At 46.4% G+C, this 26,024-nt stretch overlaps 1 protein-coding gene across 3 annotated transcripts in view; it reads right to left on the bottom strand.

The window, feature by feature from the left end:
- Positions 1–26,024, bottom strand: part of ADAMTS14 (ADAM metallopeptidase with thrombospondin type 1 motif 14) — a 114,053-nt gene that overhangs the window by 28,641 nt on the left and 59,388 nt on the right. For 2 of the 3 annotated variants that reach the window (XM_061161732.1, XM_061161729.1), the window contains exons 5-7: positions 4,771–4,854; positions 3,950–4,106; positions 1,858–1,963 (exon numbers count right to left, since the gene is read on the bottom strand). In XM_061161732.1, coding sequence (XP_061017715.1) covers positions 1,858–1,963; positions 3,950–4,106; positions 4,771–4,854 — 347 coding nt within the window. The remainder of the gene's footprint in view (positions 1–1,857; positions 1,964–3,949; positions 4,107–4,770; positions 4,855–26,024) is intronic. The other variant, XM_061161730.1, reaches the window with a different exon arrangement.

Below are 26,024 nucleotides of genomic sequence, written 5' to 3'. Positions count from 1 at the left end.
AGTGGGGAGGGCCACCCCACTGGATGGAAGCTGAGGCCACACACTGCCCCTCAATGGGGCTGAGCTCATTCTGCCCTCCAGCCCCCTCCTCAAACCCTCCCTAACGTCCTCACAGTGTCTGAAACCAGCTCAAGCCCCACTCTGGCCCCAGGACACCCTTCCTAGCCACCCTGCCCAGGGGCTATCTGCCCACAGCAGGGGCTACCTGCACCAAGGTTAACAACTCGCACACCATGCGCTATCTCCCCTCCAAACCTGAGGCCTTGTGCGCAAGGACCAATTTCATTCTGTTCAGTATGACCTGGCTTACGGCACTCTCCCTGTGTACCAGCCTCTTTAGCTTCTCCTAGACCTGGCCTTACAGAGCTATGTGTGTGGTACTCACCTGCCATAATGATAGTTTAAATGTAAAAGTTTGCTCTTTATAGTTAGTGTCCATGCTAAGTCATATCAGTCATATCTGATTCTTTACAACCCCATGGACTGAAGCCCGCCAGGCTCCTCTGCCCATAGGATGCTCCAGGCAAAAATACTAGAGTGGGTTGCTGTGCCTTCCTCCAGGGGATCTTCCCAACCCAGGGATCGAACCCACATCGCTTACGTCTCCTGCATTGGCAGGCGTGTTCTTTACCACTAGCACCATTGGGAAGCCCTTTATAGTTAGTATCTAACACTGAAGGCCAAAGGTTCTAAATTCTTACACATTCCCAGACGTCTGCATCTGGCCTTGACCACTAGACAGACACCACTAGACAGAGCCTCTGGGCCTCTGGGGATGTGGAGGCCCAGGACGAGTGTTGGATTCTGGAGCTCAAGGCCAAGAGTGGGCCTCTAAGCTTGATCTTGTCTCTCTGCAGGCAGCGGCTCTGTGAGTGAAGAGTACCCCCCACACACAGGAAGACAAACTCCTGGCTCTAGAGTATGTGTAAGTATTGGCCGCCAGGGCAGGCAGGGCCCTCGCAGATTTCCCCAGTGCCAGCCTCTGTATTGCAGCTGAGGAAAAGAAGGCCCTAGAGAGGAGGTGCCACCCACTCAACAAAGGGTACGGCTGGGGTGAAACCACGGGGGCAGGCAGATGCAGAGAGGGGCATGGCTGACCATGGGCGGCAGGCTCACCCTTGCAGCTGGCCCACTCCTTCCCATGTCCTTCCAGCTGCAAAAAAATGGCCCTCACTCTACGCCTTGGCGGGGGACAGACAAGCTGGGGGCATGTCCCTAAGCTCTGCCCTGTGGACAGACAAGGTCAGGAGGCGTGACTGTGACAGGTGTGCATCACCACTGGACACTGGATGGTGGATTATTTGTTTTTCCTAGCACATAGCGTCTTGCATGCTTTTGTGTCCCGTTCTCCACGGAAGCCCTATTTCTAGAACAGGGCCTGGCACACAACAGGTGTTCAAGAACTACTGGTTGATTGAATGAATGAATCCCCTCTAAACCAAATCCAAGTCCGAGGATCACGTAAGCCAGCCACCGGCCTGGCCCGAGTCCTGGATCTACATGCACCTGTCTAAGATGGACAGCGCTCCACATGCAAGCAGCAGGGAGGGCCTCGAGGAGTGACTGGACAGAGGGACAGAGGCCACCCAGAGAGCACAGTGCTGCCTCTGAGGGGACACTCACTGAGCTGCCAAAGGCAGGGCCATGTCTGGTCTCCCACAGCCCTGGGATTTGGAGGCTGGGCCCAAGGCAGACTCAGAATTGCTCTCTGGGCCCCGGGGCTCCCTGCCCCCCAGGGAAGCTCCTCTGGCATCTCCCAGGAGCCTGGGATGGGAATCAGAACTGGGACAAAAACCTCCCATACCCACAGACCTGCTTGGAGTTCAAGGCACAGCCCGCCCCCACGGGGCCACTTACACATGGCCGGTCTCATGGGCCACCACAAAGGCCGAGGAGAAGCCGTCTTCGTGGTTGAGGGCACAGCTTCTCAGGGGGTGGCACATGCCAGTGACAGGCGCGTACCCTGCCGGGGATGGGGAGAGAGGGCAGAGAGAGGTCACATGCAGGTGAGGCAGGACGCAACGAGGTCTGTGCTGAGCCAGCCACTGCAGGCACACCTGGATCGGGTCACTGCCAGAGGGTCCCGGGAGGAAGAAGGATTCTTGCAACGTCCCGCCCTCTATGTATGCAGCTGCAGTATGGCACCTGGGCCAAGCTGCCCCCACATCCTAAGGCATGATGCCTTCCCTCCTAGCCTGCGACTCCCTGCGCCTGTCAGCCCCTCCTCTAAACAAGGCAGCGTGCCCAAGCCTGCACACACCCAACTTCCAAGCTGCAGCCTTCCAGCCAGCCAGTCGGTCAGTTGACAAGCTCCACATATCTGTGCAGTGTGGTAGCTGGCAGTGTGTTAGACACTACGGGGAGAATAGAGGAATCAGGGGCCAGCCCGCACCCCCATCTTATAGCGCATCCACACCCGTGAGCAGCAGACAGCTTTGCAGGCAGACCAGGGTCAGCAGGTTACTTAGGGGTGGGCCTGGAGGGCCAGAATTCCAGGAGCACAAAGGGATGTGTGGGGATGACTGGGAGTCACCCAGGGAATGGGTCGAACAGAAGGGGTTGAGGGGACCAGGTAATGACTTATGAGGGGCCTAGAGCTGGGGCTGGGGGAGAGGTGAGAGACTCTGGGGAGGTGGGGGTGGACACGTGAAGGGGAGGACATGGGCAGAGTGAAGACACGACTGTGCAGGCCTCAGGAGACGCGGGCAGTGCAGGGGGCCAGCACATGGCAGCCACGGTGAGGCCAGCACTGGCTGAGTGGCTTTGTGTGAGAGGCCTGTGATCTAGGGGGCTGCATCCCCCACTCCGTAGGGCCTGTAATCGGCTGGGAGAGCAGCCTGGGCTGGGGAAGACCTCTGAAGAGGGGGCAATGGCAGAGAACGCTCCCTGCCCTGGGCTTTCAGCCAACCAGGGCCAGACACTATTCTCTGTCTTCAGAACTGCCAAAACCCTTTCCTGAGATGGTCCTTGGGGTATAGAGGTTTCTGGGGTCCTACCTGTCCTGGAGGTCTGGATGTGCTCAACAGCACATGCGAGTACATACGTGTGTGGGTGTCTGTGTGCACGTGTGCCTGGGCAAGAGTACATGTTTGTCTGTACATGTGTGTGTCGATCTGTGTGTGTACAAGCTCGCCTTGAGGATTTCATGGATTCAGACAAGCAGCCCTGTTGGGTACAGGCTGACCCTCTTCTAGCATCAGACCAGAAAACACTAAGAAGCCCTCAACTTGGTGTCTGGAGATCCAGTCTGAGTTTCAGCTCTGTCTCCTCTCTGCAGTGGGGCCTGGGCAAACCTTGTTGCCACTCTGGACCTTAGTTTCCCCTCACAAAAAGCTAGAGGTGGGGGGAGGTGATCCAAGCTTCCTGAGTTTGCAGAGCGCACTCAGCCAGCCTCTATCACAGACACTGTTCATGCATCCTTCGGGCCTTTTAGCAGCCTGGGAACAGAGGAGCAAATATACAACTATTTCCTCCACTCCACAGTAGGGAGAGTTCTGAGGATGAGTAAGCTCAGCTCACTGGGCTGCAGAGTCATGGATAAGCAGGGAGAGCAAGGCCTTCCTTCCAGAAGACCACACTGGCCCTGTTGCAGGTTCCCCACCACCAGCTTCTGAAGACGGAAGGATATAGTGTGGGCAGGAGCACCTTGAAGGTCACTGAGACCTTCATGCAGCCAAGTCCCAGGATGGTGAGCACAGGGCCAGAGCCTGATGCCCAGCCAACTGCAGGTTCAACCAAAGCAGCAGGGACCAGAGTGGGACCCCTTCACTCTCCCTAGTCCCTAAGAAACCACTGCAAAGCTTGCCCACCTGTCCGGCCAGGTCCTGCTCCAAAGTCCCAAGGATATTTTTGTTGAAAAAAATTCCTCCAGTCCTCCTAGGGCGGCCCCAGAGACAGCCTCAGCCCCTGCCCTGCAGCTGCACACACCTGGCCATGGCAAATACAGTACCTTGCATACCTGAGGGTCCGAAGTCCTGCCGAGTGAGGAAGACGACGTGATCATGGTGCTCTGCGTGGCCGGGGTCCTGGCGCTGCTGAGAGTGGGCCCAGCGACACACCTGCTCCAGGCTGCGAGAGGGGTTCCCTCGCTCGATCAGGCTCAGGGACTGTGGGGCCAGAGAGCGGGGTGGGTGGTCAAATCCCGCAGACGACAACAGGCTCCCATCAGCAGCGGACACCAAGGCCCAAGAGATAGCAGTGCCTTCCCCAGGGTTACTGACTCTGGCTGCCGCAGGCACAGAGTCCAACCCTGCTTCAGGGAATGTTCCTGTGCCAAGCCCTGTGTCAAGACCCCTATCTGCTGAGAACTGATGATCTCTAATCCCTCGACAGGCAGGTGCTGTTCTGAGCCTTTCCTCTCTACATTCATTGTCACTTAATCTTCACAGTAGCCTCTAGAAGAAAACCCTGTTTTCACTCCCACATGGGGAAGAACAAGCAACAGAGCCTGGGGCCCAACCCTAGCAAGACTCATCTTGGTCGCTGTTGCCTCTCTAAGCCCCACTATCCCTATCGATTCAAGGAATGGGACCTCCAGGTATAGGGATCAAGGATTGTCCATTTATCTGACTAGGGAAACTGTAAGTCCCACTGAGCAACCCCAGATGCCTCTGCCACTGAGACCTCAACTCTCATGGTCTCTGGGCTCTGATTCTGGAAATAAAATGTTTCCTAGACACTGCTCTCCCTTCCCGACACCCTAGCTTGTCTGATGTTCTTGCCTCACATGCCATCTCCCTCCCAATCCTGCCTGCTGACAAAGAGGTTTACCTGTCGGTAGCCAACCATGATCAAGCGGACAAGGGCGATGTTTATGTGGACCCCAAGGGACTCATCGTGGTAAATCTCATCCACCTGCAAGAAGAGACAAGTATATGGTGTTGGGAAAAGCCAGTGTTCATTAAAGGCCCACTGAATGCCAGGTACCTGACATGTTATCCTACTTCATCCTGACCATGGCCTTATTCAGCAGGCATTCCTATCCTCAGATGAAGAAACTGAAGCAGAGGGAGGCAAGAGAACCTGCCCAAGGACACACAATTAATGAGTTGCAGAGCTGGGATTCAAATACTGGCTGGCTGAATTCCAACACTGAGCTCTCTCCATAAAGCCATAGTGGGAAGTGGCCTGTTCTCAAACCCAGCAACTCAGACTCTTATCTTTTTACATCTCTGAAGAGGCCTTTCAGAAATGCCACTCAGCTCAGGTCACTCATCCTCACAGCCCTGTTTACCTTTCCCGTGACCCCTGGCATCATCTGCTTGCTCTGTAATACCTGGGCACTCCTCCATAGCAAATCCAGGGGGAAAGTGCTTCAGGGCCTTGGACCAGAAGCTTCAGCATCACTTGGAGCTCATTAAAAATGCAGAGTCTTGGGCCCACCTCCTGAATCAGAGTCAGAGTTGGAACGAGCTCCCCAGTGATTCTCAGGCACGGTCAAGTGTGAGGAAAGGAGCAGTGCATTGGATTACTCCCTTCTCCCACAGGCTTAGGGACCTGTGGGGCAGTCCCGACACAGTTCATCAAAGAACACAGCCCCTGTCCACTCGCCTGTTGAAGAAGTCCTGGAACCATGTCCATGACAGATGGACACCACCTCTGCTTGTCCATCTCCAAGAACAGGCAGCTCACCTGCTCCTAAAGTTGTCCATCTCCTGAGTGGTCCCACTAGACCACTCCAGCTTTTTTGTCTTAAATAACTTTTATTCCTGGATGTAAAATATTTCACTCTAAAAACTCTGAAAAGCAACTCCCCCCGAAAAAAAAGAGAAGAAAAAAGTCAGAGGTGATCCAGAGATGGAATAGTAAGATGAAGCTCACCTCCTCCCATAAGTACATCAAAAATACATCTACATGTGGAACAATCCTCACAGAATATCTACCAAGCATTGGCAGAAGACTCCCAGCCTCTGAAAGAGCAAGACAGTCTCATGCAATTGGGCAGGACAAAAAAAAAAAAAAACTGAGGAAGGAAGTAGAATTGGACCTGTGCCCCTTGGAGGAAGCTATTAAAGAAGGAAGGTTCCTGCACCTGGGAAGTCCCCTCACCAGCAGGGAAGTCAGCTGGGACAGAGGGGAAGCTTTGGAGCCTTGGAGGAGAATGCAGCAACTGGTTTGAAGCAGCTAGAATGGAAAGAAACCTGTACATACGGTCAGTACCATCACTCTGCACTCCCCAGCCTGAGACACGTGGCCACCAGCGTGGACAGGGGCTGGGTGCAGAAGCTTGGGCTTTGGAGATTGGGCCTGGGGAGGGGACCACGGTGGGCTATGAGCAAAGGGGCAGGAGTTTGGCGTGACCCCATCTGAGGGTTTATGCAGAGGAGGCCTGGGCTGCCTTAGAGACCAGGTGCCGCTGTATGGGCAGTGCACAGAAGCAGGGGCAAAACTCAGCAGTATAGCCTTGTTCCCTACATGAGCTCTCAGGTGGCAGGACACTACCTACAGGCGCTCCAGGCGTGTGTATGAGCTGCCATTATTGCTCCCCTCCACCCAGAGACTTCAGGTGCAGTCACACGCCTCTACCATCCTCCCCAACACCTTGCCCCAGGCTTCAGGAGCTATCTCAAGCCACTGCTTTCACCTCCTCGGCTCCAGAAGTGGTCGCAGACTCCCTCTGCTCCCGTGGCATGCTCCAGGGGCACACGTGAGCCGCCACTGCCACAGAGAACCCCATGACCGGCACCAACTGCTACATCTGCACATCCCCATCAAGGGGATCCTCAACACACACTGAGGACAGAGGCAACAGGCATCCCTACTAAAAGCAGCCCTCGCACCAAAAATACTAAGCCCACACAAGCTACACAGGGATAGTCCTACCTATAAATGGCCCTCTAAGACCACAGTAGACAATTGTTTCTCCTAAACTCACAGAATAAGAGAAATATAAGCAAAATGAAGAAGCAGAGGAACCATTCCCAGTTAAGACCAAGATAACTCCCCTGAAAGAACAAACAATGAAACAGACCTTGTGAGTCTAACAGACATTGACTTCAAAAAGGAGATACTGAATGAATTAAGAAAGACTACTGACAGAAATTCAGAGTACTGTAAATAGGAACTAGAAACTATAGAGAGGAACCAAGAAAAATAAAGCTCATTTGCTGAGATGAAAGTGAACTAAAGGCACTGAATAGCAGAATAAATAATGCAGAAGAACAAATAAATGAGCTAGAAGACAGAATGATGGAAATCACCCAATAAGGACAGTAGACAAAAAGCAAAATGAAAAAAAAAAAATGAAAGCAATATAAAACAACTATGAGATAAAATAAAGCATGCCAACTGATACACAATTCTGATTCTAGAAGGGGAAGAAAGAGAAAAGGGGATTAAAAATGTACTTGAAGAAATTATGACTGAAAACTTGTAAACCAAAAGACAGAAACAGATATCCAGGTATAGGAAGCACAGAGGGCCCCGAACAAGGTAAACCCAAACATACCTACACAAAGATATAATAAAAATGGAAAGAGTTAAAGAGAGGATTCTAAAGGCAGCAAGAGAAATAATTACAAGGGAATCCCCATAAAGCTATCACTTGATTTTTCTACAGAAATATTGCAGAACAGAAGGGAGAGGCAAGATATATGCAAAGTCCTGAAGGGAAAAATAATCTGCAATCTACAATACTCTACCCAACAATATTATCATTTAGAATAGAAGAAGAGAGAAAAAATTTCTCAGATAAGCAAAAACTAAAAGAATATAGCAACACTAAATGTATTCCAAAGGAAATATTAACAAGTCTTCTCTAAATAGAAAAGAAGTAAGAATATACAGGAAAGATGGGACTTCCCTGGTGATCCAGTGGCTAAGACTCCATGCTCCCAAAGCAGGGAAACTGGGTTCAATCCCTGGTCAGGGAACTAGATCCCATATGCTACAACTAAGTCCCAGTGCAGCCAAATAAATAAATATTAAAAAAAAAAGAATATACAGGAAAGAAAATCACAATTGGAAAGCAAATCACCTACATAAGACAGTACACAGATTTAAAAAAGAAAAAAATTTCTGTGGAAGCAATGATAACCACAATTAACAGCAAAGGGATGAACATGAAGATGTAAAAAAGGTCATCAAAGTCATAAAATGTGGGAGAGGAGAGTTAGAAATGATTTTTTTCATTTCTTAGAATGTGTTTAAGCCTATAAGACTATCAGTCTAAGGCAAGTAGATATAGGATGGAGTTAATATACTTGAAAAAGAAGGGTAACCACAAATCAAAAACATGCATTAGATTCACAAAAATTAAAAAGAAGAGAACATGAGTATAATACAAAAGAAAATCAACAATCCACAAAAGGAAAAACAAACAAACAAAGGGATAGACAAGAAATATAAAATCAACAGGAAAACAAGATTTAAATGGCAATAAATACATACTTATTAATAATTACCTTAAATGTCAATGGACTAAATGCTCCAATCAAAAAATACAGACTGACAGACTGGATAAAAAAAACAAGTGCTACAATATGCTGCCTACAAGAGACCCACTGCAGGGCAGAGGACACACATAGATTGAAAGTGAGGGGATAGAAAGAGGTATTTTTTGCAAACAGAAATTAAAAGAAAGTGGGGGTCACAATACTCATATCAGACAAAATAGACTTTAAGGCACAGACTATAAAGAAGAACAGCAGATAATGACAAAAGGATTACTATAAGGAGAGGATCTTACACTTGTCAACATATATGCACTTAATATACGAGCTCCTAAATGTGTAAAACAAATAGTAACAGACCTAAATGGCCAAATGTGTAAAACAAATACTAACAGACATAAATGGAAAAGAAGACAAGAATAAAAAAATGGTAGGAGACTTTAACACCCCATTGACATCAATGGACAGATCTTCTAGACAGAAAATCAATAAGACAGCTCATATCCTAAATGATACAATAAAACATACTTAATAGATATTTTTAGGATATTACATCCAGAAAAAGCACAGAATACACATTCTTTTCAAGTGCATATGGAACATTCTCTAGGACTGACCACATAAAAGGGTACAAAACAAGCCTCAACAAATTTAAGGATATAGAAATTATCTCAGGCATCTTTTCTGACCACAATGGCATGAAACTAGAAATCAACCACAGGAAAAAAGTGAGGAAGAAACAATTACATGGAGACTAAACAATATGCTTCTAAAAAAATAATGGGTCAACAATCAAGTCAAGGAGGAAATTTAAAAATATCTTGAGACAAAAGACAATGAAAATACAACCATACAAAATCTGTGGGATATAGCAAAAGCAGTTCTAGATGGAAGTTCATAGTGATATAAGCTTTCCTCAAAAAAATGAGAAAAACCTCAAATAAACAAGCTAATCTACCACTATAGGAATTAGAAAAAGAAGAACAAACAAAACCTAAAGTCAGAAGAAAGGAGGAGTAATAAAGATCAGAGAGGAAATAAAACAGAGAGAAAGGAAAACAATAAAACCAAGAGGTAGTTCTTTGAAAGGGTAAACAAGATTGATAAACCTCTGCCCAGGCTCGTCAAGAAGAAAAGAGAGAACTCAAATGAACAAAAAAGAAATGAAAAAGGAAACTAACAACCAATACTGCAGAAACACAAAAAACCATATGATAATATTATGAACAATTATATGCCAACAAATTCGATAACCCAGAAGAAATGGACAAGTATCTAGAAACATGCAGCCCACCAAAATTGAATCAAGAAGAAACACATAATTTTAAAAGACCAGTCACTAGAGGTGAAATAGAATTTTAAAATTGTAATTTTAAAACTCTCTACAAACAAGAGTCCAGGACCAGATGGCTTCAAGGCAAATTATACCAAATATTCAAAGAAGAATCTATATTGATCCTTCTCAAACTCTTTCTAAAAAGTTGAGGAGGAGAGAAAACTCCCAAAGACATTCTATGAAGCAACCACCACTATGATTCCAAAACCACAAAAGACACCACCAAAAAATAAAATTATGGGCTGGTATCATTGATGAATATAGATGCAAAAATTCTCAACAAAATATTAATAGGCTGGAGAGGATGTGGAGAAAAGGGAACCCTCTTACACTGTTGGTGGGAATGTAAACTAGTACAGCCGCTATGGAAAACAGTGTGGAGATTTCTTAAAAAACTGGAAATAGAACTGCCATATGACCCAGCAATCCCACTTCTGGGCATACACACTGAGGAAACCAGATCTGAAAGAGACACGTGCACCCCAATGTTCATCGCAGCACTGTTTATAATAGCCAGGACATGGAAGCAACCTAGATGTCCATCAGCAGATGAATGGATAAGGAAGCTGTGGTACATATACACCATGGAATATTACTCAGCTGTTAAAAAGAATTCATTTGAATCAGTCCTAATGAGATGGATGAAACTGGAGCCCATTATACAGAGTGAAGTAAGCCAGAAAGATAAACAACATTACAGCATACTAACACATATATATGGAATCTAGAAAGATGGTAACGATAACCCTATATGCAAAACAGAAAAAGAGACACAGAAGTACAGAACAGACTTTTGAACTCTGTGGGAGAAGGTGAGGGTAGGATGTTTCGAAAGAACAGCATGTATACTATCTATGGTGAAACAGATCACCAGCCCAGGTGGGATGCATGAGACAAGTGCTCGGGCCTGGTACACTGGGAAGACCCAGAGGAATCGGGTGGAGAGGGAAGTGGGAGGGGGGATCGGGATGGGGAATACGTGTAAATCTATGGCTGATTCATATCAATGTATGACAAAACCCACTGAAATGTTGTGAAGTAATTAGCCTCCAACTAATAAAAAAAAAATATTAATAGGCTGAATCCAGAAACATATAAAAAAATTATATACCACAACCAAGCGGGATTCATCATCCCAAGTTCACAAGGATGGTTCCATATATACATATTAATCAATGTGATATGCCACTTAAACAATAGACAAAAACCACATGATCATCTCAATAAATACAGAAAAAGCACTAGACAGACCACTCATGATAAACATCCTTACCAAGGTGGGTACAGAGGGAATCTCTCTCTACATAGAAAAAACTATTTATGATGAACCCACAGTGAAAAGCTGATAGCCTTGCTACTAAAATTTGGAACAAGATAAGGATGCCCACTCTCACCTCTTCCACTCAACATAGTATTAGAAGTCCTATACACAGTTTTAAGATAAGAAAAACAAATAAAAAAATATCCAAATTGGAAGGCAAGAGGTAAAACTGTCATTATATGCAGATGACATGATTCTATATACTCTAAAGACTCCACACAAAAGCTACTAAAACTGATAACTGAATTCAGTAAGGTAGCAAGATACAAGATTGACATACAGAAACTGGCTGCATTTCTTTACATTAATAATTAAATATCAGAAAGGGAATATAAAAAAAAACAATAACTTTCAAAATCACACCCCCAAAAATAAAATACTTAGGAATAAATATGACCAAGGAGGTGAAATAATTATATGCTGAGAACTCTAAATCATTAACAAATGAAACTGAAGATGATTCAAACAAATGGAAAGATACACCATGCTCTTGGATTGGAATAATTAATATTGTTAAAATGGCCACACTACCCAATGCAAACTACAGATTCCATGCAATCCTTATTAAACTACCTATGATGTTTTTCACAGAACTAGAACAAATAATCCAAATTAAACTTACATGGAACCATGAAAGACCCGGAATTGCCAAAGTAGCCCTAAAGATAAAGAACAAAACAGGAGACATAACCCTCCCAGACATCAGACAACACTATAGATTTACAGTAATCAAAACAGCATGGTATTGGCACAAAAAAGACATACAGATCAATGAAACAGAATCAAGATCCCAGAAACAAACCCACATACCTATTGTCAATTAATCTTGAACAAAGGAGGATCCTAATCAAACTTACAAGCTTTTGCACAGCAAAGTATATTATTAAAAAAAAAAAGAAAAGACAACCTATAAGAGAAAATATTTGTAAACAATGAGATCAACAAAGGCTTGATTTTCAAAATGTACAAACAACTCATACAACTCAACAACAAAAAAACTATCCAAAAAATGGGCAGAAGACCTAAACAGACATTTCTCCAAAGAAGAAATACAAATGATCAATACACACATGAAAAGATGCTCAACACTGCTAATTATTAGAGAAATGCAAATCAAAACTACAACGAGGTACCACCTCACAACAGTCAGAATGCCCATCAATAAACAGTCTACAAATAACAAATGGTGGAGAGGATGTGGTGAAAAGGGAACCCCCCTCCCTGTTGGATGGAATGTGAGTTGGTACAGCCACTATGAAAACAGTATGGAGGTTCTTAGAAAACTAAAAATAGAACAACCACATGATACAGAAATCATTTCACTCCTGGGCATGTATCTGGACAGAACTATAATCCCGAAAGATGCATGCACCACACTGTGTTCATAGCAACACTAATCACAATAGCCAAGACATGGAAACAATCTAAATGTCCATCAACAGATGAGTGGATAAAGAAGATGTGGTACACACACACACACACACACACACACACACACAAAGGAATACTACTCAGCCATTAAAAATGAAATAATGCCATGTGGAGCAACATGGATGGATCTGGAGATTATCATTTTAAATTAAGTCAGACAAAGATAAATACCATAGATACCACTTACATGTGGAGTCTAAAATATAACACAAATGAACTTATCTATGAAACTGAAATAGACTCAGAGACTTAGAGAACAGATTCGTGGTTGCCAAGGGGGAGGGGGTTGTTAGTAGATGTAAGCTATTATATATGGAATGATAGACAATATCCTACTGTATAGCACAGAGAACTATATTCAACATCCTATGATAAATCATAATAGAAAAGAATATTTTAAAAAAGAATGCATATATGTGTGTGTGTGTGTGTGTGTGTGTGTATAACTGAACCACTTTGCCATACAGCAGAAATACAACACTATAAATCAATTATACTTCAATTAAAAAAAGAAGCTCCCAAGTTATAAAAAATAAGAAAAAATAGTTAAGTCTCCTATTAGTATCACCCAGATATATAGTAAGTGCCATTAACACAGCTTCCCGTCAGCCATGTGTATGCATGTGTGCCATTTTACAAAATTAGAATAATACTGAATATACTGCTTGCAATTTTCTTATTTCACGAAACATCATTCTGTGGATTTAAAAGCATCACCTCTAACGTCTACATGTGATGAGCCATCACTTATGTAACTACTCTCCTAGGAGAAGTGGCTTATCCAGGACGAGAAATGATGTGTTCACTGGGTCAGTGTCAGTACCCAGCAGTGCAACTGCCAGGAGTCAGAGTCCTGGGTTTAATCCCCAGCACTGCCCCTTAGCAGCTGGGTGGCTTGGGGCATGTCAGGTGACTCCTTAGAATCTCTGTTTCTGTAGAATGGGGACCACAATGGCTGTCATGGGCTGGCATGTGGATACTCATGCCAACTCAATATCTGGGGATGACGAGTGAGCACCACAGGCAGAGAGGCCCATGGGCACAGTCAGTGATGGAGCAGAAGTGGAACCCAGCCTCTGACTCTTGCCGGCACGGCTTCCTGGGAGTGAGGATGGAGATTTGTGCATGACCCTGTTCGCACCACTTTACCCCGCCATGCCTTTCAGCTCATGAGCAAAGGAACCAACCTATAATCCACAAAGGGATTGCTGTCCAGCAGATGGAGGAGTAACGGCATGGCCAACCCTACACATGAGAGTCCCACGGGGATGGGAAGGTGGGGACGGGGACCAGAGATCTGTTCCTGTGCTGACGCACCCCTCCTGGGCCAGCAAGGACAGAGCCTGTGAGCACAGGGCTGCAACAGCAGAAGCCTGGGCACCATGGAGTCCCAGCCCATTCTCCCAATCATAAGTGTGTAGACCCCAGAGGGGCCAGCATCAGGCTTCCGCCCTGCCTGGCACCCAGGTCTGGACCCAATTAGGACCAGAGACCAGTGCCTGCTGTGGGACAGCAGGCCCCCCAATGCCCAGCACACATAACAGTGGACAGCGTGATGGGCAGGGGGCCCTCCCTCCACCCTCCTTCCCTCTCCGGTAGGAGCAGAGACATCATGGGAGCCAAGTGCTCAAATGCATAAACAGATTAACATCTGTCTCTACCGCCTGCCCATGACTCATCCTAGAAGACCATGCACATGTATTCTACCTCACAGGATTCCACCCTGAGGACTCTGATGACCTGCTGAAATGATATTCAAGCAGCAGTAGGATGACACAAAGAACCCCAACATCTCAGCCCCTCCAACACCGCTACAGGGTCTTCCTGCCACACAAGGGCACGGTGGGTGTCTCAGATCCCACTGATGTGCACTGTAAGAGTGCAACCAAGGATGGGGTGACAAGCAATGCACGCTCCACACAGCCACATCTGGGCACCTCGTATACACATGTAAACCCACCAGTGACCCCAGGACAGGGAAAGCGGAACTAAGATCCCGCATGCCTTGTGGCATCATGGCCAAAGGAAAAACAAACAAACTAGAGTACCCAGGCCACTGCCTTCCTGCCCTCCTCTTTCTCCAAAGTGGACCAGGCAGAGTGCTGCCAGAATCCTGCCACGTTACTCATTTGTGTCCCTCACGCAGCAGGCCAAGCTCGCCGATCAAAGGCCGCAGTGAGCCCTGCTCTAACACTGCATCTCCAGGCTGGCACACTGGGAGAGAGGGGGCTGCTGTTCTCCGTGCAGGAGGCAGAATCAGAGCCAAGTGTTTGATACAGGTGGGAGGTTGAATGGTACTTCCTGACGCAAACTCCCAGTCCCAGGTTACTGTCCTAAATGCAAATACAGAGCTACAGAGCAAGCAGGAAGGGACATGCCATCTGGAGCGACCCCTCGGTGCTCTAAAATAATCTGGACACTAAAGGGACAGACAGGTGTACCAAGCCCTTGGTGCAGACCCCTCATGCCCCACCCCAGGGGTCAGGAGAGAGGAGGACAGTGAGTATGGGAAGGAGAGGTCAGACAGGTCTTACTGTTGGATCCAGAATAATCCTTGACTGAGAAGGTCATCAACTCTTCACAGGAGATGGGCAGAGGCTTGATGTAGGGGAGGGGAAGTCAGGAACTACATGAAGCCACCATGACAGTCCCGAACTTATTGGCAATCAAGGTAACTCAGGCCACCTCCACAAGACAGGGAGTTTCTTCCTAGCCTATCAAGGCACTCTTGGCCCTTAGAAAGCTCCCCATGCCATGAGCCCCATTCATTCTTCCTGTGCACCGCCCCCACTGGCCTCAAGTCTCCCTCTTGAGTGCATCGGCTCCACTCCTGGGGACAGACAGTGACCACAGTCTCAGGAATTTCCCTCCAAGCTCACATCAGTCAAAGAGAATGTCTTGTAAGACATCTGTAGGCAGCAAGAGAGAAAGAAGACAAGTCACTCACCAAGGAAGGACCACTGCCTTGGGAGTAGGTTTCCAACAGTGACTAGGGAGACCCTGAGGTAACACCATCAAAGCACCAAGAAACCATCAACCTAGGATCCTGGACCCAGTAAACCATCTTCCAAGAACCATGATGAACTGAAGACATTAGCAAGTAAAAGAAAACTGAGACAGGCACATGGAACCCACTAAAGGATCCATAGGAAAGGAAGATGGAAAATGAACCCTGTCCCCGAAGACAGCCTAAGTACAAGACTGGATGAAGGGTTTTGAGGCTGTGATAGGTGCATGGTTCAGCAATGAGAGAAAGTCTGATCTTTTCTTAGATTAAATAAGGATAATGAAAAGAAAGCACTAAATTTTCTCTCTTATTCCACCCTCCAAAAGTAGGGTTGGCCTTGCCATTTCAGGTCCCCCAGTCTGACTGTCTCTGGGGCTCTGGCTCATCTATACACACCCATCTTGGCCCTTGAGTGGGACCTCAGTGGCTTTGATTCAGCTGGAGCTACAATGACACTCCACATAGGACAAGGAGGTGGCTGGACATGACTGCCATGCTCAGCAGAACTGCAGAGGCTGCCAGGCACACAGGTTCCACCCACAGCCCTGAGCTGGTGCTGGAGCCCCAGAGAGAGGGTGAGGCTGCCTGAGTGGCCCAGGACCCCAGCCTTCTGGCACACACACAGGGCTGCTGCCCAACAGGCTCTGGCCTGGCTGTGCACTCAAGGCCTGGCTCTGTTGGCCTCCGCCCCCCACAACTACTTCTCAAATGCCAGAGGTGAGGTCAACGAGCCAGCTCAGGGGAGATCAGGAATTGCTTCCCGTGGTTGTACGCACAAGCATGATTGCTCCAAGACACACCCATGGGGCAGAAAAGAACACTGTGTCTGGTCTCCCTGCTCCCCGCACCTCAGCCAAATTCAAGGTCATCTGCCAAGACCCCCCAGGTTAGAGTTCCACATAACATATTGGCCTGGGATGGCTATTGGCTGTGTACCAGAAAAATAAGCAAAGGTCAAGACTCTGATCAAGGGGAGGCAAAACCACAGAAGGGAGACAGTGGCTAGAGAGAACTAGGGTTGGAGGCAACTCTGGTCACGCAACACATACAATGTATCAGGCACCCTGCTGAGGGCACTCTTATGGAGGGAGGAATTATTCTTGTTTCACATGTCAGAAATCCAAGGCTCAGAGAGGTTAAGTAAGTAACTCGCCCAAGGTCCCAGCTAGAAAGTGGGAGGGCTGGGATCAAATCTTTGTGGCTCTTAGCCACTATACATGGCAGCTATCCAGAACCAGTTTCAGTGGCAGGCTGGCTGGGGTGGTGGTGAAGATGAAGGGAGGAAGTTTCTATGTCCAGTGAACAGTCATACAATCCAGTGAACAGTCAGGGATTGTTGTAAAAACTCTTTCTCTGCTCTCCTGTAACGTTGCATGGCCAGGCCTCCCAAGGGCCTTGTGGTCAAGCCCAGGGAGAAGGAAGACGGGAAGGAGGGTCTACTGGGTGGGAGCTCTGCCTGAAGGCAGGGTCAGACTCAGGGTGCCTGCAGCAGAAATGCCCATGTTTCAGGCCATGGTTGGAGGGAGAGAGCTAAGCCTTGGGGAGCCCATGTGAGTGGGCCTTCCCTTCTGGACCAAGCTGGCAGCTGGCAGCCTTCCCTTCTGGACCAAGCTTAGATGGGCTTCTTCTTGCTTCCAGCAGAGACAGTTCCTGGCCAACCCCAAGGGGGCCAACCTCACTCCTAGGGACCATTGCTTCTGAGGGGCTACAGAGCACAGTGTTCACCTACTGCTTGGCAGCTAGGTCCAACAGGGCTCCACAGGGAGTTACAATGTGGAAAAAGCCAGTCTCAGGCCCGCCCTGTGCTCAAACATGACAGGGCATACACTGCCACCCAAGGGCTGACACAGCCCACACTTCCCAGCATCATCTCCATAAACCCTCCCAGCAACCTGCCTAGAAAGAAGTTATAACCCTTCTCTCCTTTTAAATCAATATACTTCAAATTTTAGAATAGCTTCAGATTTTCAGAAAAGCAGCATAGAGAGTGTGGAGTTCCCTGTGATTAATATCTGCCATGACTATGATACATTTGTCACCATGCACGAACCAATACTGACACACTCTGTGTGTGTGTGTGCTAGTCGTTCAGTCGTGTCCAACTCTTTGTGACCCCATGGACTGTACCCCACCAGGCTCCTCTGTCCATGGGATTTTCCAGGCATGAGTACTGGAGTGGGCCACCATTCCCTTCTCCAGTGGATCTTCCCAACCCAGGGATCAAACCCGGGTCTCCTACATTGCAGGTAGATTCTTTATCACCTGAGCTAACATGCAGGTACTTACTAAAGTCCATATTTTTTCCAATTTTCCTAATTTAGGGGTGTTGTCCCTTTTTTGGGCTCCAGGATCCCATCCAGGTCAGCACATTGCATTTAGTCATTTTATCTCCTTCTCAGACAGCAAGGAGATCAAACCAGTCAATCCTAAAGGAAACCAACCCTGAATATTCATTGGAAAGACTGATGCTGAAGCTGAAGCTCCAATATTTTGGCCACCAGATGGGAAGAATCAACTCATTGGAAAAGACCATGATGCTGGGAAAGATTGAAGGTAGGAGAAGGGGATGACAGAGGACAAGATGGTTGGATGGCATCACCAACTCAATAGACATGAGTCTGAGCAAACTCTGGGAGATGGTGAAGGATAGGGAAACCTGGCATACTGCAGTCCATGGAGTGGCAGAGTTGGACACAGTTTGACCACTGAACAACAACAATTAACATCTCCTTTTGCTGCCTCAGACTGTTTTTCCTCTCTGATTTCCCTCACACTTTCCTGGTTTTTGATGGCCTAAATGGTTTCTAGGAATATTGTTAAGTATTTTGCAGCTGATCCTTCAATTTGGGTATGTCGGATGTTTTCTCCATGGTTAGACTGAGGATATGGATGTAGGGAAGAAGACCACAGAGGTGAGCACCCTCATCACATTATGTCACAAGTCCATGCTATGGGACTTGCCTGGTGGTTCAGGGGTTAAGACTCTGTGCTTCCACTGCAGGGGTCTTGGTGGGGGAACTAAGATACCACATGCCACGTGGCATGGCAAAAAAAAAATAAATAAGAGTGCGTGCTACAAACATGACATCACTGTTGATGTGGACCTTGACCACCTGCAGAGAAGCTGCTTGCCAGCTTTCTCCACTGCAGAGTCACTACCTCCCCCGCCACTCAGTCCGGCTTCCATGCTCTGCTCTTTAGAAGGAAGTCACTATGTACCATCCACACTTGAGGAGCAGGAAGTTAAAATACACCTCCTCGAGGGCAGAGGATCTATGTCAGTTATTTGAAATTCCTCTGCAGAGATTTGTTTCTTCTTCTCCATTTATTTATGTATTCATTCATTTATCAGTATGGACTTGTGGATATTTATTTTATACTCTGGGTTATAATTCAACACCTCATTGTTTATTTTATTGCTGGAATTGTCCCAGCTTTAGCCATCAGGAGCTCTTTCACTTGGCTCCTGTCCTTTTAACACATGCCTATCATTTTTGGCTTGGGGGTCTTGAGGGGTACTTCCTTACTTTCTGGTATTACAAGATACTCATCTCGGGTATTCCCGGCCCTAATTCTAGAGTCAGCCATTCCTCCAAGGAGCTCCAAGGAACAAGGTATGCTATCCATGTCCTCATGGCTAGAAAAGCAAGCCCAAAGTGATGGAGGCATTTGTCTATGGGCAGCAACTGTAGACAACACACAACTGTAGCAACCACAGTTGAAATTCGAGGCCAGTCATTTGCCTACCTGGGCCCCTCAGTGCCTCTGAACCTGAAGAGATGCAAGCAGCATTGCTTAAAGTCAGGGGAACAGTGACAATAACACTTCTGGCCCTTTCTCAATCCTGGGCCCTGGGGCCAGCCCTACTGTCCCTCAAGCTCTAACCTTTCTAGCAAAAGGGCATGTGGTAACTGCAGATGAGGCGCTTCAATGTAGGCTGCATCTCATGAGGCTGGGATGCTTGTCCTCCCTGTTTACGGCTGTAGAAGGCCAAGTGGCAGTTCTGGTATATTGCTACTGCCTGTTCTAGCAAGAGTCTTTTGTTATTCCCGGTGGCTTCATAGTATACTGCAATTCATCGACATTTCAGATAATGAACTGTTCAGGAACTATCTGAGGAAAGTATGCAAACCATAGTTGTCTGAAAACCTGCACTGCTACCTTCCAGTAGGATGAAGAAAACACCATGTGGATTTATCTCTGGGCTTTCTATATTGTTCCATTGATCTATATTTCTGTCTTTGTGCCAGTACCATACTGTCTTGATGACTATATCCTTGTAGTATAGTCTGAAGTCAGGCAGGTTGATTTCTCCAGTTCCATTCTTCTCTCTCAAGATTGCATTGGCTATTCGGGTTTTTTTTGTCTTTCCACACAAATTGTGAGAGTATTTGTTCTAGTTCTGTGAAAAATACTGTTGGTAGCTTGATAGGGATTGCATTGAATCTATAGATTGTTTTGGGTAGTATACTAATTTTCACTATATTGATTCTTCCAATCCATGAGCATGGTATATTTCTCTATCTGTTTGTGTCATCTCTGATTTCTTTCATCAGTGTTTTATAGTTTTCTATATAAAGGTCTTCTGTTTCTTTAGGTAGATTTATTCCTAAGTATTTTATTCTTTTTGTTGCAATAGTGAATGGAATTGTTTCCTTAATTTCTCTTTCTGTTTTCTCATTGTTAGTGTATAGGAATTCAAGGGATTTCTGTGTGTTAATTTTATATCCTGCAACTTTACTATATTCATTGATCAGCTCTAGTAATTTTCTGGTGGTGTCTTTAGGGTTTTCTATGTAGAGGATCATGTCATCTGCAAACAGTGAGAGTTTTACTTCTTCTTTTCCAATCTGGATTCCTTTTATTTCTTTTTCTTCTCTGATTGCTGTGGCTAAAACTTCCAAAACTATGTTGAATAGTAGTGGTGAGAGTGGGCACCCTTGTCTTGTTCCTGACTTTAGGGGAAACGCCTTCAATTTTTCACCATTGAGGATAATGTTTGCTGTGGGTTTTTCATATATGGCTTTTATTATGTTGAGGTATGTTCCTTCTATGCCTGCTTTCTGGAGGGTTTTTATCATAAATCAATGTTGAATTTTGTCAAGGCTTTCTCTGCATCTAGTGAGATAATCATATGGTTTTTATCTTTCAATTTGTTAATGTGGTGTATCACATTGATTGATTTGTGAATACTGAAGAATCCTTACATCCCTGGGATAAAGCCCACTTGGTCATGATGTATGATCTTTTTCATATGTTGTTGGATTCTGTTTGCTAGAATTTTGTTGAGGATTTTTGCATCTATGTTCATCAGTGATACTGTCCTATAAGTTTTCTTTTTTTGTGGCATCTTTGTCTGATTTTGGTATTAGGGTGATGGTGGCCTCATAGAATGAGTTTGGCAGTTTACCTTCCTCTGCGATTTTCTGGAAGAGTTTGAGGAATATAGGTGTTAGCTCTTCTCTAAGTTTTTGGTAGAATTCACCTGGGAAGCCAGATAAATCCACACACCTATAGATACCTTATCTTTGACAAAAGAGGCAATAATACATAATGGAGAAAAGACAATCTCTTTAACAAATGGTGCTGGGAAAACTGGTCAACCACTTATAAAAGAATGAAACTAGAACACTTTCTAACACCATACACAAAAATAAACTCTAAATGGATTAAAGATCTAAATGTAAGACCAGAAACTATAAAACTCCTAGAGGAAAAATAGGGTGAACACTCTCTGATATAAATCACAGCAGGATCCTCTATGACCCACCTCCCAGAGTAATGGAAATAAAACCAAAAATAAACAAATGGGACCTAATTAAACTTAAAAGCTTTTGCACAACGAAGGAAACTATAAGCAAGGTGAAAAGACAGCCTTCAGAATGGGAGGAAATAATAGCAAACGAAGGAACTGACAAAGAATTAATCTCAAAAATATACAAGCAATTCCTGCAGCTCAATACCAGAAAAATAAACGACCCAATCAAAAAAATGGGCCAAAGGACTAAACAGAGATTTCCCCAAAGATTACATACAGATGGCTAACAAACACATGAAAAGATGCTCAACATCACTCGTTACCAGAGAAATGCAAATCAAAACCACAATGAGGTACCATCTCACACCGGTCAGAATGGCTACTATCAAAAAGTCTACAAATAATAAATGCTAAAGATGATGCAGAAAAAAGAGAACCCTCTTACACTGTTGGTGGGAATGCAAACCAGTACAGCCACTATGGAGAACAGTGTGGAGATTCCTTAAAAAACTGGAAATCAAACTGCCATATGACCCAGCAATCCTACTGCTGGGCATACACACCAAGGAAACCAGAATTGAAAGAGACATGTGTACCCCAATGTTCATCGTAGCACTGTTTGCAATAGCTAGGATATGGAAGCAACATAGATGTCCATCAGCAGATGAATGGTAAGAAAGCTGTGTTACATATACACAATGGAATAATACTCAGCTATTAAAAAGAACACATTTGAATCAGTTCTAATGAGGTGGATGAAACTGGAACTTATTATACAGAGTGAAGTAAATCAGAAAGAAAAACACCAATACAGTATATTAACGCATATACATGGAATTTAGAAAGATGGTAATGATTACCTTATATGCAAGACAGCAGAAGAGATACAGAGATAAAGAACAGACTTTGGGACTCTGTGGGAGAAGGTGAGGGTGGGATGATTTGAGAGAATAGCATTGAAACATGTATATTACCATATGTGAAATAGATTGCCAGTCCAAGTTCGATGCATGAGACAGGATGCTCAGGGCTGGTGCACTGAGTCGACCCTGAGGGATGGGATTGGGAGGGAAGTGGAAGGGGGGTTCAGGATGGGGGACACATGTACACCCATGACCGATTCGTGTCTATGTATGGCAAAAGCCACTACAATATTGTAAAGTAATTAGCTTCTAATTAAAATAAATAATTTAAATTAAAAAAGAAAACACCATGTGGAAGCTTGAAGAATGGGTGTTGGTGCCTTGGATGACATTTCAGAGGAAGAGTGGAGTGCTTCTCCCTCATCACTCATGCTCCTGATGGCACAGGGGACAATACTGTGCTAAAAAGCACAGATTTTGATGATCCTACACTGAAAGTGACTTAGACAAGTAATACTCTAAATGTGAAGAAACTATGGGAATACTTTACTTCCCCATATTGTCACATCTATGTATGTACAAGAGTAATGTATGATCAAGGGGACTTCCCTGGTGGTCCAGTGGCTAAGACTCCATGATTCCAATACAGGGGGTCGGGTTCAATCTCTGGTCAGGGAAGTAGATCCCACATGCTGCAACTAAGAGTTCCCGTAGTTTATGCCACAAGATCCCATGTGCCATATGAAGATAGATGGTCTCAGTGCCACAATGAGGACACAGTACAGCCAGATAAATACTCAAATTATAAAAAAATGAGTAACATATGATCAAAATCTAAGCCTAAACAAGGCTAAATAAAGAGCTCTTACAATAAGTACAAATATAAATGCTAAGTGATAAGAAAGCATTGTGTCTGTGTGTGGTGTGTTAGTTGCTCAGTTGTGTCCGACTTTGTGACCCCATGGACTGTAGCCCACCAGGCTCCTCTGTCCATGGAAATCTCCAGACAATAATATTGGAGTAGGTTTCCATGCCCTTCTCCAGGGGATCTTCCCAAGCCAGGGATCAAACCCAAGTCTTCTGCATTGCAGGCAGATTCTTTACTATCTGAGCCACCTGGGAAACCCAAGAAAGCATTATATCAGAATTTAATTAGTAGTATTTTTCCTCTTCCTCAAGTTCATAAAATAACAGAGCATCTGACAATTGATGGGGTGTTTGATTTCATCAAAATGGTAATAGGCATGTGTTTACACAGATGTCTAAACTCATCTATGTGTGCACATGTGCATGCATTTGTGTCACACACATAGATGTGGGCACATGTACATGCACGTGTGTAAACACTTGTACTGTACATGTGCTTGTATGCATACACATGTATGTATGCCAGTGATACACTGCTGCCCGCAGCCTGAGGTCCCTGTTCTCCCCCAGCCCTCAGACGCTGACTCACTCAGGAGCCAGAGCTGGGCCCTGCTGTGCCCTGGGCTAGCACTGAGACCTCACTAGGGAGTCACACCGACTCATATGCCATGTTGGGAGGCCCTGCCTTCGAGGTCACCAGTGAGATCTTAGAGGTGAGGCTGCTCTCTGGGAGGTGGGAAGAGGGTGCTCAATCTCCTGTTCCTTTCTCAGCTTCTCTATCCCCACCCCACAAGTTCACGATCACAGGCTGGTGTGGACTACAAGCCTGTGCTTTAAGCTACCTTCTAACCAGCACACCTCTTCAGGTGCTACTGTCCCCGGGGTTCCCAGCACCTCCTGGACCCATCCATTCAGGTCCAGGCTGTTTGTGCAGGCTGATTCCAGAGTGCCTAGGGCCTGGCCTCCCAGCCCAACAGAGTCCCTGTTACGAGTCCACAATATTCAGCATTTCTCTCCCATGACTTACTCCAAAATGCAGGGGCCATTATGGACTGCCTGGTTGGACTGCCTGTGAGGGAAGAGGGGCTGTGAGGGGGCCTGGAAAGACCCACACTCTGAGTGTGTGGAGGCCTGAGGACAGAGGGTGGGGCAGAAGTCAAGTGTTTAGAACAGCACCTGGGACACAGCATGGGCTCAACCAACAGCGTCAGCTATTTAGTTTTAAATGGCTACCTCCCACTTTGGGGACTGACAAGCAGCCTAGGAGATCACCCCAGAATCAGGATTTCAGGAGTCTGGCCTCCAGAGTGTCCCATACCTGCAAAGGAGAAGCTGGACACGAGAGCCTTTGGTGAGCTGTCAGGCTCTCTTCACACAGGAGCAGTCCTCTTCATTACGTCTCTACCAGGAGTGCCTGCCAGAAGTTACAGCACTGGGCCTGTGGGGAGCACTGTTCTCTACCCAGTGGACTTCTTGTGTGGGGCAACTGGAGATCATAATCCAGCCCCCTCCCCGCACCCCGTTTTTTTGCTTGCATCACATGGCTTATGGGATCTTAACTCCCTGACCAGAGATCGAACCCAGGTCCTCCGCAGTGAAAGCGTAATTCCTAACCACTGGACCACCAGGGAACTCTGGATTTATACTGTAGGGTGAGGGGGCGGGGGGCAGTTCACACGTGGTCACTAAGGTCACTCTGATGCTGATGGTTCTCTCCTGTGGGGCATCTTGTGCACTGGAGGGTGCTTGGCAGCATCCCCAAGCCCCTCCCATTAGATGCCAGGAACACCCCACCTGTTCCAGCTGTGACACCCAAAACATTTCTCCAAACCCTCCCAAGTGTCCCCTGGGGAGCAAAATTGCCTCCAGTCAAGAACCACTACCTTAAAGTGAATGAATTTTTGCTTTTTCGGGGGGCGTGGCCTCTGAGTGCCATCCAAGCACTGGGAAAGCTCCTTGGGGAAAGACAAAAGAAGAGGAAGGACATAAACCGAGGGAGGAAGGGGATTTGCATCCTCCCAGTGAGCAGGGAGCTGGAGCTGCTCACATATCCCTGAAGGGAAGAGGTCTGGCAGAGCAACACTCTGTCAGCAGGAAAGAGGTCTTTGTGCTGTTCTGAACCAGCTGGTATGATGAATATCTAACATAGTTAGTGACAACAGAAAGCCATGCTCCCGGGTGAGGCACCAAGGTCTAGGTCTGACAGCCAAACCTCCAAGATCTAGAAGAGGCACCAAGCTTCCAAGTAGGGCATCTGAGAGGCCTTGGTGCTCTGCATCTTTGTAGTATCATCTGAGTGGGGCAGGTAAGGATCGAGGTGGGCAGGGGGCCTACCACCCAGACAGAGGGGATGCCAAGAGAGGTCCGGCCACAGACTGGCTTGGGGAGGAGGGATGAAAGGGCCTCTCTGCCTTCTCACCTCCCTCTGCTCTTGTTCTGGGCCTGAGGAGGATCTCTGAAACTCATATCCACATGATTCTTCATCCCAGAGAGGATTCGGTGCATCACCCCAGGCAATGAGAGGGTACCTGACGGCACCAGCCAGTCCGGCCACAGTCAAGATCAAGAATGTCTCATGGTGAAGCTCATGATCCTGACCCTGCCAGGGAGACCCAACTCAGGAAGTGGCTCCTTCTGCAAAGGGGCAGCGTGCTTCCCACCTCCAGGGCTGGAAGCCCAGCAACCCTCCCACCTCAAGGCCTGCCTCAGCAGCAGTGGAACAAAAGAGCTAACTTTGGAATCAGACAGTGAAGAGTCTGAATCCCAGCATGCCATTTGTCACTTGGCTTCTGAGACTTGCAGAACATCACTTGCATAAGGCATCAGTGAGGATTCAAGGAGCCTGCCTGTCAAGTCCTCAGCCCTGCATCTTACATGCAATAGGAACAGGAATGACACTGTGATATTTGAGATACTCACAATAGCTTGGAGTCCTGGAGTCCTGGTTCTTTCTGCTGCCCCATCACAGCCTCAGCTGGCCTCTGGCATCCATGTGCCCCTGTCATATATCCACCTGTGTGCCACCATCAGGCACTATTCTTCATGCATTCT

Source organism: Dama dama, chromosome 15 (assembly GCF_033118175.1).
Source record: "Dama dama isolate Ldn47 chromosome 15, ASM3311817v1, whole genome shotgun sequence".
NCBI classification, from domain to species: Eukaryota; Metazoa; Chordata; class Mammalia; order Artiodactyla; family Cervidae; genus Dama; species Dama dama.
This window is presented reverse-complemented; position numbering and strand designations above follow the sequence as displayed.